The 13,836-nt window shown below is 33.6% G+C and overlaps 3 protein-coding genes across 3 annotated transcripts; 1 reads left to right on the top strand and 2 right to left on the bottom strand.

The window, feature by feature from the left end:
- Window positions 1–342: 342 nt before the first annotated feature.
- BO70DRAFT_321329 (cleavage/polyadenylation factor CFT1) lies at window positions 343–5,341 on the bottom strand. The gene is made up of 9 exons (XM_025540512.1): window positions 3,171–5,341; window positions 2,813–3,120; window positions 2,554–2,721; window positions 2,123–2,482; window positions 1,874–2,072; window positions 1,750–1,825; window positions 1,235–1,688; window positions 1,017–1,164; window positions 343–962 (listed from the first exon to the last, which is right to left on the bottom strand). Exons 1-9 carry the CDS (start codon window positions 5,152–5,154, stop codon window positions 481–483), a joined length of 4,179 nt encoding a protein of 1,392 aa, XP_025396180.1. The 5' UTR covers window positions 5,155–5,341; the 3' UTR covers window positions 343–480.
- A 248-nt stretch (window positions 5,342–5,589) lies between these two features.
- Window positions 5,590–7,920, top strand: BO70DRAFT_382104 (putative LMBR1 domain protein). The gene is made up of 3 exons (XM_025545515.1): window positions 5,590–6,294; window positions 6,402–7,409; window positions 7,477–7,920. Exons 1-3 carry the CDS (start codon window positions 5,745–5,747, stop codon window positions 7,668–7,670), a joined length of 1,752 nt encoding a protein of 583 aa, XP_025396181.1. The 5' UTR covers window positions 5,590–5,744; the 3' UTR covers window positions 7,671–7,920.
- Window positions 7,754–8,754, bottom strand: BO70DRAFT_365213 (uncharacterized protein). The gene is made up of 4 exons (XM_025544010.1): window positions 8,254–8,754; window positions 8,145–8,203; window positions 8,022–8,086; window positions 7,754–7,954 (listed from the first exon to the last, which is right to left on the bottom strand). Exons 1-4 carry the CDS (start codon window positions 8,449–8,451, stop codon window positions 7,890–7,892), a joined length of 387 nt encoding a protein of 128 aa, XP_025396182.1. The 5' UTR covers window positions 8,452–8,754; the 3' UTR covers window positions 7,754–7,889.
- Between the last annotated feature and the right edge of the window lie 5,082 nt (window positions 8,755–13,836).

The raw sequence follows: 13,836 nt of genomic DNA on the forward strand, positions 1-13,836 counted from the left end.
GGTTGAATATATTCCAAGTGCGGTTTTGTGGGTTGGTGAATACTTTCGTCGATTAGAAGACGGAAGGAAGATTGATACTCGACTGGCCGTTTTTAAGACATCTGTACCAAGAAATGTCTTGCATTGACTCTGTCGGTCAGTGTTTGAAGTTTGCTCGTCTACTGCGTTCATATATACTACCCTGGCTCACTGAGAACGCGCCCTCGTATAATTATCATCGTCGCTGAACGAATGAGATATGGGGGACTAGCCCCAATTATGTTGACTACATGGCAAAGCTCCCCCCTATATGGAAGATCAATGACAGCTCCACCGTTTTATAGTAATTGAGGAACGCCGTCTGCATTGAAGGCCTTTTCATGTTGTAAATTGACTTGACTATATTTGCTTGGCTAAAGCACGCGTAGGGCTTTGGCGGGTCTACACTCTGGCCGGCAGCCCAAGTACATGCGATAGACTGGAAGGGCTGGCTGGTATCTTTCAAAGATAGCCAAGCCCATCTCCACTAATAGCCTCAAGATCGGCCTTGATCTCCCATTCATGTGCGCCCACTCGACCCGCTATTTCCGTTTTGCGCTGCTTGCTCATATTCAGCCATTGGAACAAAAGATTGCCATCAAGCATGCCCCTTCCAGCGGTGCCATCACTCTCCACAGCGCGGAAAGCCCGGGGGTTAAGACCGCAGGGGTGTTCAACAGTATTTGTCAGCTGAGACTGCAAAGCGGACAATCTGCGGTAGGATTCTTCGGGAATGCATGTGATCAAGCCAAAGGAGCCGTTCTGCGTCGTCATAAGGATTTGGTAGAAAGGCCTCTGGTTGTCCAGATCCATCTCATCTGCATCAGAAACTGCCCTCTCGGAAGAGACGATTGTACGAGGCAAAAGGGTCAGCGTGGAGATAAAGTTTCCCGTGTGGAATTTACTGCGGCTTAAAAGCCGGTCACCATTTGATGACTTAGGATCTATTTCCGATTAGTGGAGTCACGGGTTAAGTTTCCGACTGTCTTTGCACCTACCCTCAGGGTCATATTGCAAAACATGAACGTTGCAATCGCTGTCCGCGACGACTATGAACAGTTTCTTGCCATCAGGGAGAAACTCTGCGGTTGAAACTTCAACGTAATCAAGGTCTTTCGCGAAAAGGCTCATCTTGTATGGTTCCTCCTTCAAAGATAGAAGTTGTCAGTAGCCTATTCATAGTAGTCTGATGATGCAAGGAATATGGGGACAGTACCGAGTAGCCAGCGAACCAAAGTCCTTTGACAGCATCACCAAGTAAGCACATTCCAGTGCCCTTGAGCTCCTTCACCACGCTGACATAACATTGCATATCCATGAAAGCAACTGGAAGAAGGCTACCATCCTCTTTAAGGCCTCTGACCATACACTTCTGCCCTTGTGCAACAAGAACAAAACCCTGTCCACCAATTTCAGACAGGGCAGTCACAGCACCCTTCACTGGTTCTTTCCCAATGAGTTTCAACTTGCGATCGGTCCCGGGGTCATCGGGATCCGGAACCACCTCCACAACCTCGAATACATATATGCAGCCACGTGAAGGGATATCTTCTCCTCGTGCAAATGCTGTTCCCACGACAACCATGTCTTTACGTTCATGTGTGTTTTCAGATACTTCAAGGCTCATGTTCTTCACTGCCATCACATGTTCGGTTGGACCCAGTGCATAACTTTAGATTAAGCAGTAAACAGTCAGTGTCAACCAAAACAAAGAATATGATGACATCATACCTGTCAATAATTGTCCAAGTTTTCGGGCTGACAAGCTTAATGAAACTTCTATGCCCTATAGGCAAAAATGAAATGGCTTATGTTTGTGAGCTTGGTCTTCACAAAGAATAGATCCGCAACAAACCTTCGTTACGCCACTCAGGATGCAACTCATCATCCGCGGGTAGTTTAAAGTCCGTTTTTTGACATGTCCCCAAAACGTAAGTCCCAGATGACGAGGAATGAGCCAAGTGATCGATCTGCTCCCCTAGGGGTACCTTTTGCAATGTCCACTGATATTCAAATTGCGTTTGGGGAGGTAACTGGCACAGGCGAGCAATATTCTGTATAGCCTTTAATATGATGTCCTGGAACCACCAAGGAAATCACGGACCTTAGAATCTAGATAAATAAAGCCTTTGCTGCAGTCGGGGGTATCAAAGCCACTTAGGCTCAGGATACATTCCCCTCTGAGGCGTAGAAAATGGGGCGAACTCGTAGATGTCCTGAGGACGAAGCCTGCCGAAACCCCAGGCATGAATACAGTGCTCAATCCTGATATATTGGGCAGTACACGCAAAGATCTGGCTCTGTACTGCGTGTTGTCAAACTGTCTTGACTCAAGGCCAGAAGTCACGTTTGGTAGGGTATTGTTGGCCTCTTTAGAAAACCCCAAGCAGGGAGCATCTTTCCTTGAGCCAGCGGGAATCACAAACGGCTTATATATAAAGAGATCATCATTTTCGGACCGCAACTACCGTTCATCTTCATTAGCATATCAAGTCTTGAGGGAAAGTAGCGGCCAAACTAGTTATGGCATCATACAATTAGATAAGGCAAAGCGCTCCATGGGTCTCCAAGATCCGCAACAACGGCCTCTATCAAGCTCTCCCGTGTACCGAATCGCTTTGGCGGCTCTTCAGAAAGGAGAGGCGGAAGGCTGTCAACGCCTTCTATTACTGACAATAGTTTTTGATCACCAAGGCGATACATCTAAGCGGTTCGTAAGCAATAAGAACAAGAAATAAGAATTGGAGGGAAGCAAGATAAGATTCTCTCTCAGAAAATGCATCCCGAGACTTACAAGAAGCCTGCAATCTTGACTCAGAAGGAAGAGGAACATGCCTCTTTGAAATGAAACATCAGTGTCGAAGGACGAAAAAAGCCCAGTTTTATCGGAGTATAAACAACAGGATAGCCATTTACTACACGATACATCCTCACCAAGCAGAACTTCATCGAGGTCCCCACTACCATCCGCTCCGAGGAGCAACAGTGTTGAATCATCTCGAAGAATGGCAATATAAGGATCAACCAAGCTAGCGCTGACGGCTGTCCGTTCGTCGTTGGTATCCTCATCCCATATGGGATATATTTGGGCCAGAGCCAGATCTGCCTTGTTATAAGAATTGCTCCAGCAGAATCTTAGGGTAGAGGCTCACCGCTATCGTAACTTCGGACCTCATTCTTCAAAACCTGAACCACGCGTCTCCTGCTCGCCTGCGTCCCGATTTCAATAGTGACATCCTCATTTGGATTAAAGTCGGGGGCTCTGAAGGGGCTCAGACTATAATTATCCATGACGAAGACAAGCGACTCTTCCTTATCGGAACCTTTTGCTCTCGACGCCATGACGTAACATTGCGGTTGCTGCCCAGCTCCCTCAATAATGTCTGGCACAATTGTATTTTCCTGAGGTAGAATGGCTGTCCAGAGGAAGTCGATTGATTCCATCATCAAAGAGGCGGTCACATGGGGATCGATCTCACGCTTCAGTACCACCAAGCCCCCACTACTATCAGAGCCTTGGGAAGCCACTAACTGCAGCTCTGGCGGAAATTCATGAGCACAATTGCTTCCCTGTCCTTGATTAGCAAGGGGGCGCGCACCAAGTGTGATATCCCTCAGAGGCCCAATGTTGACAAGTTTATCATGGACTCGGAAGTCATACGGTCCGTAAGCAGATGATTCAGCTGGTGAGTCGCGGCCATTGACTGCCGTCCCTGGAGACGTAGAATAGAGATCATCCTCATAAGCATCAACCTCACTCTGATCTTCCTCTGAGGCGTCTACCGGATCATCCACGAGTTGCCTTAATTGCATTCGATGTTTCTTGGTGCTTGAAGACAGGTAAGAGCAGCCCAGAAGAATCGAGTCAGCTTCTTCGCTGCCAAAGAAGAGTCTCCCGTGCGCAACAAAGGCTGAACATGTTGCGGCAGAGGCCATGGAGGTGATACCGGCATGAGCAGGTAATAACTGAACCGAAATTCCAGAGACTGATCTGCCATCTAATCTAAATTTCACAACGGCCATGTCTCCCGTAGAAAGTACCAAAAGCAGATCTCCACTGCTATTAGAAAGACACTCAATGACGCAACCCTCAAGACGTAGTGCCAAATCAGACTGATCAGTCATGGAAAATGCCGAGACCTGTCTTGCAAATTCATTGACTCCGACAGCATTTGTCTTGCCTCCCTGGTCAACATGTACCAATTCGTTTGATCCAATAAGCAGGGCCCCGCCAACAGGAGGCGGAAGGGCTACCACCCTAAAGAGATCGCTAGGTAGTCTAGGGACTGAGAGTAATGTCGTAGAAGCTCGCTGTTCCAAATCTAGTGTGAACACAGTATAGAAAACCACATCTTTTCTTTCATGCAGGAGGGCGTTCGATGTTGCAACTTGTGAATACAATATGCCAAATGTTGGTTCCCTATATTCGTATAGAAAAGCAAGACTTATTGGATGAAGTATTGAAGGTTCCAGAGCTGTCAAAGGCAGAACAAATGATGGAGCATACGGGGTTTGATGCACAATGCCCTCTTTGGTTCTATCGGCGCCAGAACTACCTCGGATTCCATGGTCGGTTGGCTTTTCCACTCCAAGGTTTGAGTCATATTCATCCATCACCAAGTCATCTCCTGGTTGGTGAAATGGGATAATGGCGAGATTTCGAATGCCAAAGTTGAATATCGCACATCTACTGCTTGGGTCCACACTGAGAATGCTGTCACAATTGTTCAAGTCAGGAACCCACGGACTACGGGTCAGATCATCTCGTTCATAAAAATGAATGGAAATGGTGGAGATGCCACGACGTTCCGGGTCCCATTCAATCAAGCTAAGTTTGGCATTCCGAAAAGCAAGAAGAACAGCTTCCCCTCCGCTCTTGGTATTGAGAATCTTGACCCGGCATAGACCAGTCACTATGCCAGGGACAGGGTACTCTTTTTCCAGAAGAAGCTTCGTCGTTTCCTGCTCCTGTCGTGCCTCGACCCCTTCAGGTGGAGGACAAATGGTATGCAAGGAATAAATCTGAAGTAGGGATGTTCTAGCGACAATTAAGTTGTTCGCTGTTGCGCTGAGAAATGGGAGAGCCAATGCATGAGTGACCCCAGTCGGGGGTATCAACTCTGTATAACACTGCATGAGTATCGCAAGGTAATCGGAAAAACTGTTTTGGTTGCGGTTCTAGGTCTTCCCATCAAACCCAATTTCCGCAGCTGGCCTGAGCATAAATTGGCATTTCCGAAAGAACAAGTGTTGCAACAGAAAATAAAAGGGCCGAGGGACGGTTGTTAAGACAGCCAATTACTAAACGGGAGAGTGGCTTCAATTAGGAAGCAGAAGTTATCGCGACATTATTTCCAGCTCCGAGTCTTGCATGCCGGGAACGATAGTGCACGTGATGTCCCTGGCCAAGTGACCCGATGACGTAAGGCATGATAACAACTTAACTAACATGCGGACTTCTTGAACAAGGTCTCATTCTCTCCATGTTAATATTTCATACTGCATCATGATGTTTGTTTTTCAACCTCTAAAGACATGAGCACAAGCTTCCGGGATATGCGTTTTGTATGGCACACTCCTCCTCCAACACAATTATCAATCTTCTTGACACCCATCAAACCTTAAAATACATATTTTCAAGCTATCTTGATCATACGGATCCTCTGTCTTGTTTAAAGCTCTTGATCTCAGAGGGGGGGGGGGTTCGATCTCCCCGTCTTGCCAGTATGGCCCTCCTGCAAACTTCACTCATATGGATTGTGTATGCGATTGTTATAGTCGTTCTGGCTATGACAGCGTCGATCTTCATAAATATTTATCAGACTCCTCGAGATCGCTCTTCGGTCGTGAACTTGACGTGTATTGTTGCGATCACAAGTCTACTTGCCACGCTTCTTTTACTGCCCGTTGATGTCGCTCTAGTCTCTTCTACAACATCATCGACGCTTGGCCAGAGGAAGTCCTGGGCAACTCCCGAACAAGTTAACAAGATTACGTCCTTGTTAACCGTTATTTATTACATACTTTATTCTGTTGACGCATCTCTGTGTTTCATCGTCATTCCTTTCGTCTACTTTTGGTACGAAGAGTATGACGAAGTGGCAGCCGAAGCAGGCGAACAATCTGCTGGTAAACGTCTCTGGACTGCATTTAAATACACCATCTCATTCATCGCGATACTGGCTGTGGTTATTATTGTTGGACTCCTTGTCCCTATTGCAAATGCCAAAGACAGCAAGAACCCCGAATATTTGAGGAAGTTGCTGGCTGAAAATCGTGAGACACTTTCCCTTCCCAACTTGTTTTCCCACTTCCTGCCCGTCATTTTCTCTTACTTCTCAACCGCTGTTTTGTACTGTTGTGGAACTAATCAAGTCTGCTAGGGGGAGAGAGGGCCCTTGCATTTGCATTCGGCCTACTGATAACCATCGGCCTGGTTCTTTATGTCGTATATACTTCATCAGGCCTTGCTCTTCTCCCCATTAGGATGATTGGGGCGTGTTTACCTGCTTCGGATGAGACGCGGAAAGCGACTACAGCTGCACAGCTTGATTTTAACCGAGAGCGACAAGGCCAATTGGAAGGCCGATGTAGAGGGAACCCTGTCCTCCTCTCTTCTAAAGACCGTAGAGAGTTAGATGCTCTTGTGCGGGATGAAAGAACACTCATTCGACGACAACGCATAGCAGATGAAGCTCGTGGTGAAGGTCGAAGCCTCTTAATACAAGTGTGGCTGACGATTACGAGATTCTTGCAACCATTCAAGCTTCTGGGTGGCATCGTCCTGGCAATTATTGCACTTATGATCTGGCTCTCAATGCTTCTGACAGCAATTGATAAAGCCAAGAATTCAGTTTGCAAACATCATTGTGGATACATACTCAGCCGCATAAGTGTCTTCAACCCTGTCAACTGGGCCTTTGTTCAATCAGCGAAAGTCTTCCCAGTTGACTATGCCATTTTTATCCTGCTTGTTTTACTGCTCTTTTGCAGCTCGGTTATCGGGATCTCTACTATCGGCATTCGTTTTCTGTGGATTCAGATATTTCGAATCAGAAAGGGTCATACATCCCCACAGGCCCTCCTGTCGACAACTGGGATTTTGATTTTGATTATATTGGCATTGGAGTATTCTGTTCCCATGCTTGTCGCACCACAGTATGCAACGTTTGGACCACAAACTTTCTGTGATCGCCTCCCAAGCTCTCTTGGAAACCTACCGAACTGCTCAAATAGTAGGCATCTTGTCAAGCCATGCTCAGAAGAGACGGATAATGTCGCTGCGAAGCGAGTCTGTACACCTACCATCGCTAGCACCTTCCTCAACCGCGTGACTATAAACTTTCCCTTCTTTGGTACGGTATTCTTTTGGTCGCAATTCATATTTCTTGGTAAGTGAACACAGCTCATTCTAGTTTGACTTTGCCTGCGTATACTAATGTAAATTACACTATCCAGCCATTTTTTTGCTTGTTTTTATCCCCTCTGTTGTCCGCCCTCCCAGATTTGATGAGCGTTTGTTTGACCAAGATGCCGAAGAGGCCGAAGAAGAAAGCTTACTGTCGAATACCGGAATACATGTCGATGCCACTTGGCACGGCATTATTGATAGAGCAGGCGGGCAGAGTAGCATTAGGGGCACAAGGGAATAGACTCTTAATGCTCATCTTCCAGTATTTACCGTACATTTTCTACTCATAATCCACCAGTAGTAGGTCTTCCTGTGCTGAATGGTGTTTACGGCATTGTTTACTATACAAGGTATGAAATAATGTATCAGGCACGCAGTACTCAAGTCCGGCATTCATTTCTCCATTTTGAGCGTGGTGTGGAGTGCGGCTAGAAACATGCAAGCACCCCATAATCTATCCTCATGGCTTTACACGATCGTTCAACAGCGCGAGGGCACTCTCAAATGCCTTGACAACATCGATGTCTGATCAAGGAAGTTAGTAGAAGCGCCCACGGGAAGGAGTGTATGTATGCTAAATGATTTTGCGTACAATGTTTACGCTTCTTCTCCAAGTTCTCTTCAGATGTCTGAACATGTTGCACTTGTGTTTTAAACCTAGCCATGTTGAATCAGCAAATCGATATGTCATGGCTTCAAGGTTAGATGGACAAACCGTTTCAACGCTCTGATCTCATCACGTGTGATGGTTGTCTCAGACCAAGCAGTAAAAATCTAAGTAAAGGGTTAGATGAAGATCACAAAACAAAGATACTGTATGGTACCTCAAGCAATTTGGAAACACGAATGCATAAGGCTTGTTCAGCCCCCCCATGCTTTTCCATGGAATCGATGTACTCTTCTTCAAGCTGATTCCAATCATGATCTTTGAGATTTTTGGTTGTATCTTGAGAGTGAAGCTCTGTGTCACATGATTCATCACCACCACGACTAGTTCTATAGTCTTTCCCGGAGAGGGTCATGATGATGGATAGCAAATTTGAGAATTGATCATTGGTAAGCATCAAAGTCGGTAATAGAAGTCAAGAAGTTAGGACTCTGGCATTTGAACCAGTCTAGTATCATGCTAATCCCACACCTTCGAGAATTATAAAATTAGATCAATTACATCTAGGCTGGTTCCCAACATTAGCATGTGATGGAGCTCCCAAGTAAGCCCATATTGCTGTCAAACCTACATGTTTTCTGAGTTACAACAATGATATGAACAATATGCAGATGTGATCAGGCCGCTTCCTCCCTGATATGATCCAATTGGTCGCTATGGGTGGAACATAGTTATTCCGTCTCCGGCTTAGTAAGTGCACACACTGGTAACTAACTGAGGTGGATCTCTCAGGGGTAGAGTGGTTAACAGCCAGGGTAGGTTAATAATAAATAATTAAGAAATTTAGATAATAATTAAAATATTTTATAAAAATTAAAATAAATATAATTTAAATTAGATAATTATATAATTATTTCCTAAATTGTATAATATATAAATATTATTATAAAATATTTAATAATAATTAGAAATTATTATATAAAATAAATCCAGAATTAATTAATTATATATTGAATATAGATTAATTATATTAAATAATAATTAAAATATAATTTATAAATAAATATTAGATTTTTTAAACTTTATTTTAGAACTTATAATTTATAATTTATTTAGATCTAAATATATTTTTTAAAAGATTGATTTTTAATCTATATTTTAACTGTTAACCACTCTACTCAGGGGTGTAGGGGCTTCCAGATGCTTCACCCGGGGCCTTCACCTGTGCACAGCCTAAGACACAGGAGCAGGAATAGGATGCTAGTAAAATAATACTTCTTAGAGTTATAGTATTAATAGTAGAGTGCTTGAGTGCTTCTAGCTAGTGATTACTGACAGATTCTTTTAATAATTATCAGAATATATACTTACTCAGCCTAGAGTGGCTAACAGTCAGGACTCAGGATAGAGTAGATTAATAGAAAAATTTATATCTGCTGTCAGATTAATAATTAGATATAATATTATCTTATATCTAACTGTAGAATAGTTAAAAATAAAATAATTAATTATTTTAATTATTCTTAATATTAAGATTAATCTATTATATTTTTTTAGATCTTAATTTAAATAAAATATACTTAGATTAATCTTTATTTATTTTAATTATTTATATTTTTACTAATAGTTTATATAAGATAAATTTTCTTAATTATAAAAATAGTTAAAAAAAAATAATATATTTTATTTAATATTATTCTGACTAATTTAAGATTATCTTAAATAATAATAAAAATTAAGCTTTTAATAAAAGATTATTTTTATAATATAAAATAATAATATATATATATATATTTATAGCTCTATTTAAGCTATATATTATTTATAAATTATTAATATTTTTTAAATAATTTTCTAAGATTAATAAATCTCTTAGTAAATTCTTTTATATAATAATATTTTAATTAATTATTTATTTTATTAATTTAAAAAGTTTTTTAAATACTTATTATAAATTTAGATAATCTAAATTATTTATATTATTTAATTATAATATTCTGTGTTATTCTATTTATTTAATCTATTTAAAAATCTATATTTTTTAAAATGTATAATAAATAGATTTAAGTAGTATTCTAGAAAGATTTATTATTTAAAAAAAGAATTTTTATAAAATTCTCTAGAAACTGTCTATAAAGGTTTTTTATAAAGAATTTCAAAAATTATTTATAAAAGATTTTTATAGACAGCTTTTATAAATTTATTTTATATAATAATTATTAGATACTATACTATCTTATTTATAAATAAAATTAAAAAATATCTTTAATAAAAACTTATTATTATTATATAACTCTAATATATATAAATATAATAAATTATATATTTATTAATATAGATTTAAAAATAAAATAATATTATATTAGAATAGTAGAATATTTCTAATTCTTTATTTTTTTTCTATTATTTATATATATAAATAGATTATTATAAATTAATTATAATTATTAAATCTATTCTTAGAGAAAATTATTAAATTTTTCTTTCTTTATTTTATAAATCTTTATAAATTATAATAGAATTTAGACAGAGTATAATTTTTTAATTTATATTATTTTTTCTTCTCCAAATCTTAATATTAAATATATAATAAAGAGTTAGAAAATTATCTTATATTTAGCTCTTTTAAAAAAAGGTTTTTATTTTTTATAATCAATAATAAATATCTGCTTTTTATCAGACTTATATTTAAAATTAAAAATTATTTTTCTAATTTAATTAAACAAATAGTAATAATATAAACTTATTTTTAAGAAGATATATTATTTTTAATAGAATATTTTATATTTTTTATATTATATATTTATATATTTTATAATATTTAATAAGTAATAATATTAAAACTAGTTTTATAAGCTATTATGTTTATAAGAGCTATAAGAAATTAATATTTTAATATATTTTTAAATAAATTATTAAATAGATATTAAATAAAGATTTATTATAAATATACAATCACCAGCAGTATTTTTATAAATATTAATCTTAAAATTTTATTTTTATATAAGATTTCTAAATTTTTTAATAAATTATTATTATTAATATCTACTATAATATCTCTAGATCTTTATTATTTATAATAAAAAAATTTAGTTAAATATTATATTTTCTTATTATCTGCTGTTTATTATTTTAAATTATTAAATATATTTAATTTAAAAAAATAATTAATCTTACTGCTATAGTATTTTCTTAAATATTTTTTTATTAAATATAAATTAAAGAATATTTTTTAAAATTATTAAAAAAATTTTATATTTAGCTATTATTAAAATTTTTAAATAGTAAATATATATTAATTATAATGAAATATTAAGCTAGTTTAGATTAGAAAATATTTATGATTTTAATTAAATATTTTCTAATAAAAAAATAGACTTTTATAAGATTTTATTAAATTTTTAATTAATATTTAAATTTTATATTAATAAAAATCTGATTAAGATTATCTTAGAAATTCTATAAAAATATAAATTTATTTATTAGCTATTAAATATAATTACTGATAATATTAATACTAATAATAATATATTAAATATTATTATAACAGAACTTTAAGCTTAACTTAATTAAAATAATTATTTTTATAATATTTTAGTAAATTCTAATCTTATAAAGATTATTTAAAATTAATATTATATATTCTGTCTTGCTTATATTATTTAGCTTTTTATTAATATTTCTTTAAAAAAACTCTAAATTAAGACTACAATAAAACTGTTAAATATATATAAAAAAATAATAATAATAAACTTAAGATTTTTGCTGATATTTTTTAAATAAGTAAAAAAATATATAATAAGAATTATTTATAAGAGATTTTTATAAGATTCTCTAAAAATTATTTATAAAACTCTTTTATAAAAATCTTTAGAAATAATTTATAAAAGATTTTTATAAATATTTTTATATATTTATTTAATATTTTTGTCTATTATTCTGATTTTTAATAATATATTTAGAAAATTATATAATTTATAAATATAACTTTTTAATATTAAAAGAAGTTTTAATTTATATAATAATAAAAATCTATTTTAGTATACTATCTTCTTCTTAATTATAAAATCTAATAAAACTTAATCTATTTTATAATTTAATATATAATTAAACTATAACTAGCTATTAAGAACTTTGTATAATATTAAAATTATAATAATATTAATTATTTTTATTTTATTAAAATAAAACAAAAATAGTGAAAGTATCTACTGAAGTCTTTATATATATTCTTTTATTTTTTATTTATTAGAGAATAGTAGATCTATAATTTAAGATTTATAAGATTTATAATAATCTCTTGAATTATTTTAATTAGTTTATTAATTAACTAATATAAAAATAGATATTCTAGAAGAAAAAACTTCTTTAAAATCTAAAAAATATATATTAGAAGCTTTATAAATATTATTATTAAAAAGATTATATTTATATCATTATAATTATTCTAAGAGACTAAGTCTTATATTAAAATTAAAAAAGATTTAAGAAGAATATCTGACTAGATAATAATATTAATTAATATTTTAAATATTAAATAATCTTTAAAAAGATCTTTTATTTTTATTATTAATAAAAATTTAATATTAATATATTATTTATAATCTCTAGTATATTCTTAAATCTGAATAAAAGCTTTTATAATATTTTAAAATATTAAAAGCTTTTATTTTTTATAATAATATTTAAAAAACTTAAGATTTATTTTAATATTAAAAATATATAGAATATTAAAAACTAAAATATTAAATTAATAATTTTTATAATTAGTCTTATATTAATAATTATCTAGAAATTACTAGCTATTTTAATATTTTTATTTATTAAAAATCTTATTCTAATTAGTTTTCTATTTTTTATTATATAACTAGAGACTTTCTAATTATTATAATTAATAATATTAATATTAAATAGTTTTTTTAATAATTTTTAAAATATTTATTATTATTCCTACAGCTGCCTGTATTTTAAGACTATTAAAATATTTATATTCTAAATATATATTAATTATTTTATTATTATTAAAAAATATTAGAATATTTTTAAAAATTTTACTTTAGATTCTATTATATTTATAATTAAGAATTAAAAAAAATAATAAATTAATAATAATCTTTTATATTAATAAAAATAAGAATATAAATAATCTTAATAATAATTTTAAAAATAAAATATTATTAGAGAAAAAAGATTAAGCTTTTTCTTAATTTAATAATATTATATATATTTAGATATAAATAAATATTCAAGCTTTATAATCTCTTTGTTATTATAATTATATAAGAATAGTAATCCTTATTATACTTATAATATAATATATTATAAGAAATATCTATACTATAGAGACAGTCTCTTATAAAATAATTATACTAGTATAATATATAATTTATAGAATTTTTATAAATATATTTATTTATAAAAAAAGCTAGATAAAAAATAAATAATAATATTTTAAATAATATAGATATTATCTTAATTTTATAATAAATATATTTTTTTATATTATTTTAATATATATTTTTATAAGTTTATTACTTAAAATCTATAAGATAATTTATTAAAATTATATTTCTAAAAGGTTTTTTAATTTTTTAAGACTAATTACAAAGTTATTATAAAAAGATTAAGAATAATTAAAATAAATATAATTTTATTATTTTCTAAGAATTTTTATAAATAATTAAATATATTATAATAAATTAAAAAACTAGAGTAAAGACTTAGAATTTTTATAAATAATAAAAAAATTTATAAATTGTTAAGTAACTTTAATATTTTATTTATAAAATTAAAAAAAATT

Source organism: Aspergillus heteromorphus, assembly GCF_003184545.1.
Source record: "Aspergillus heteromorphus CBS 117.55 chromosome Unknown BO70scaffold_28, whole genome shotgun sequence".
NCBI lineage: Eukaryota > Fungi > Ascomycota > Eurotiomycetes > Eurotiales > Aspergillaceae > Aspergillus > Aspergillus heteromorphus.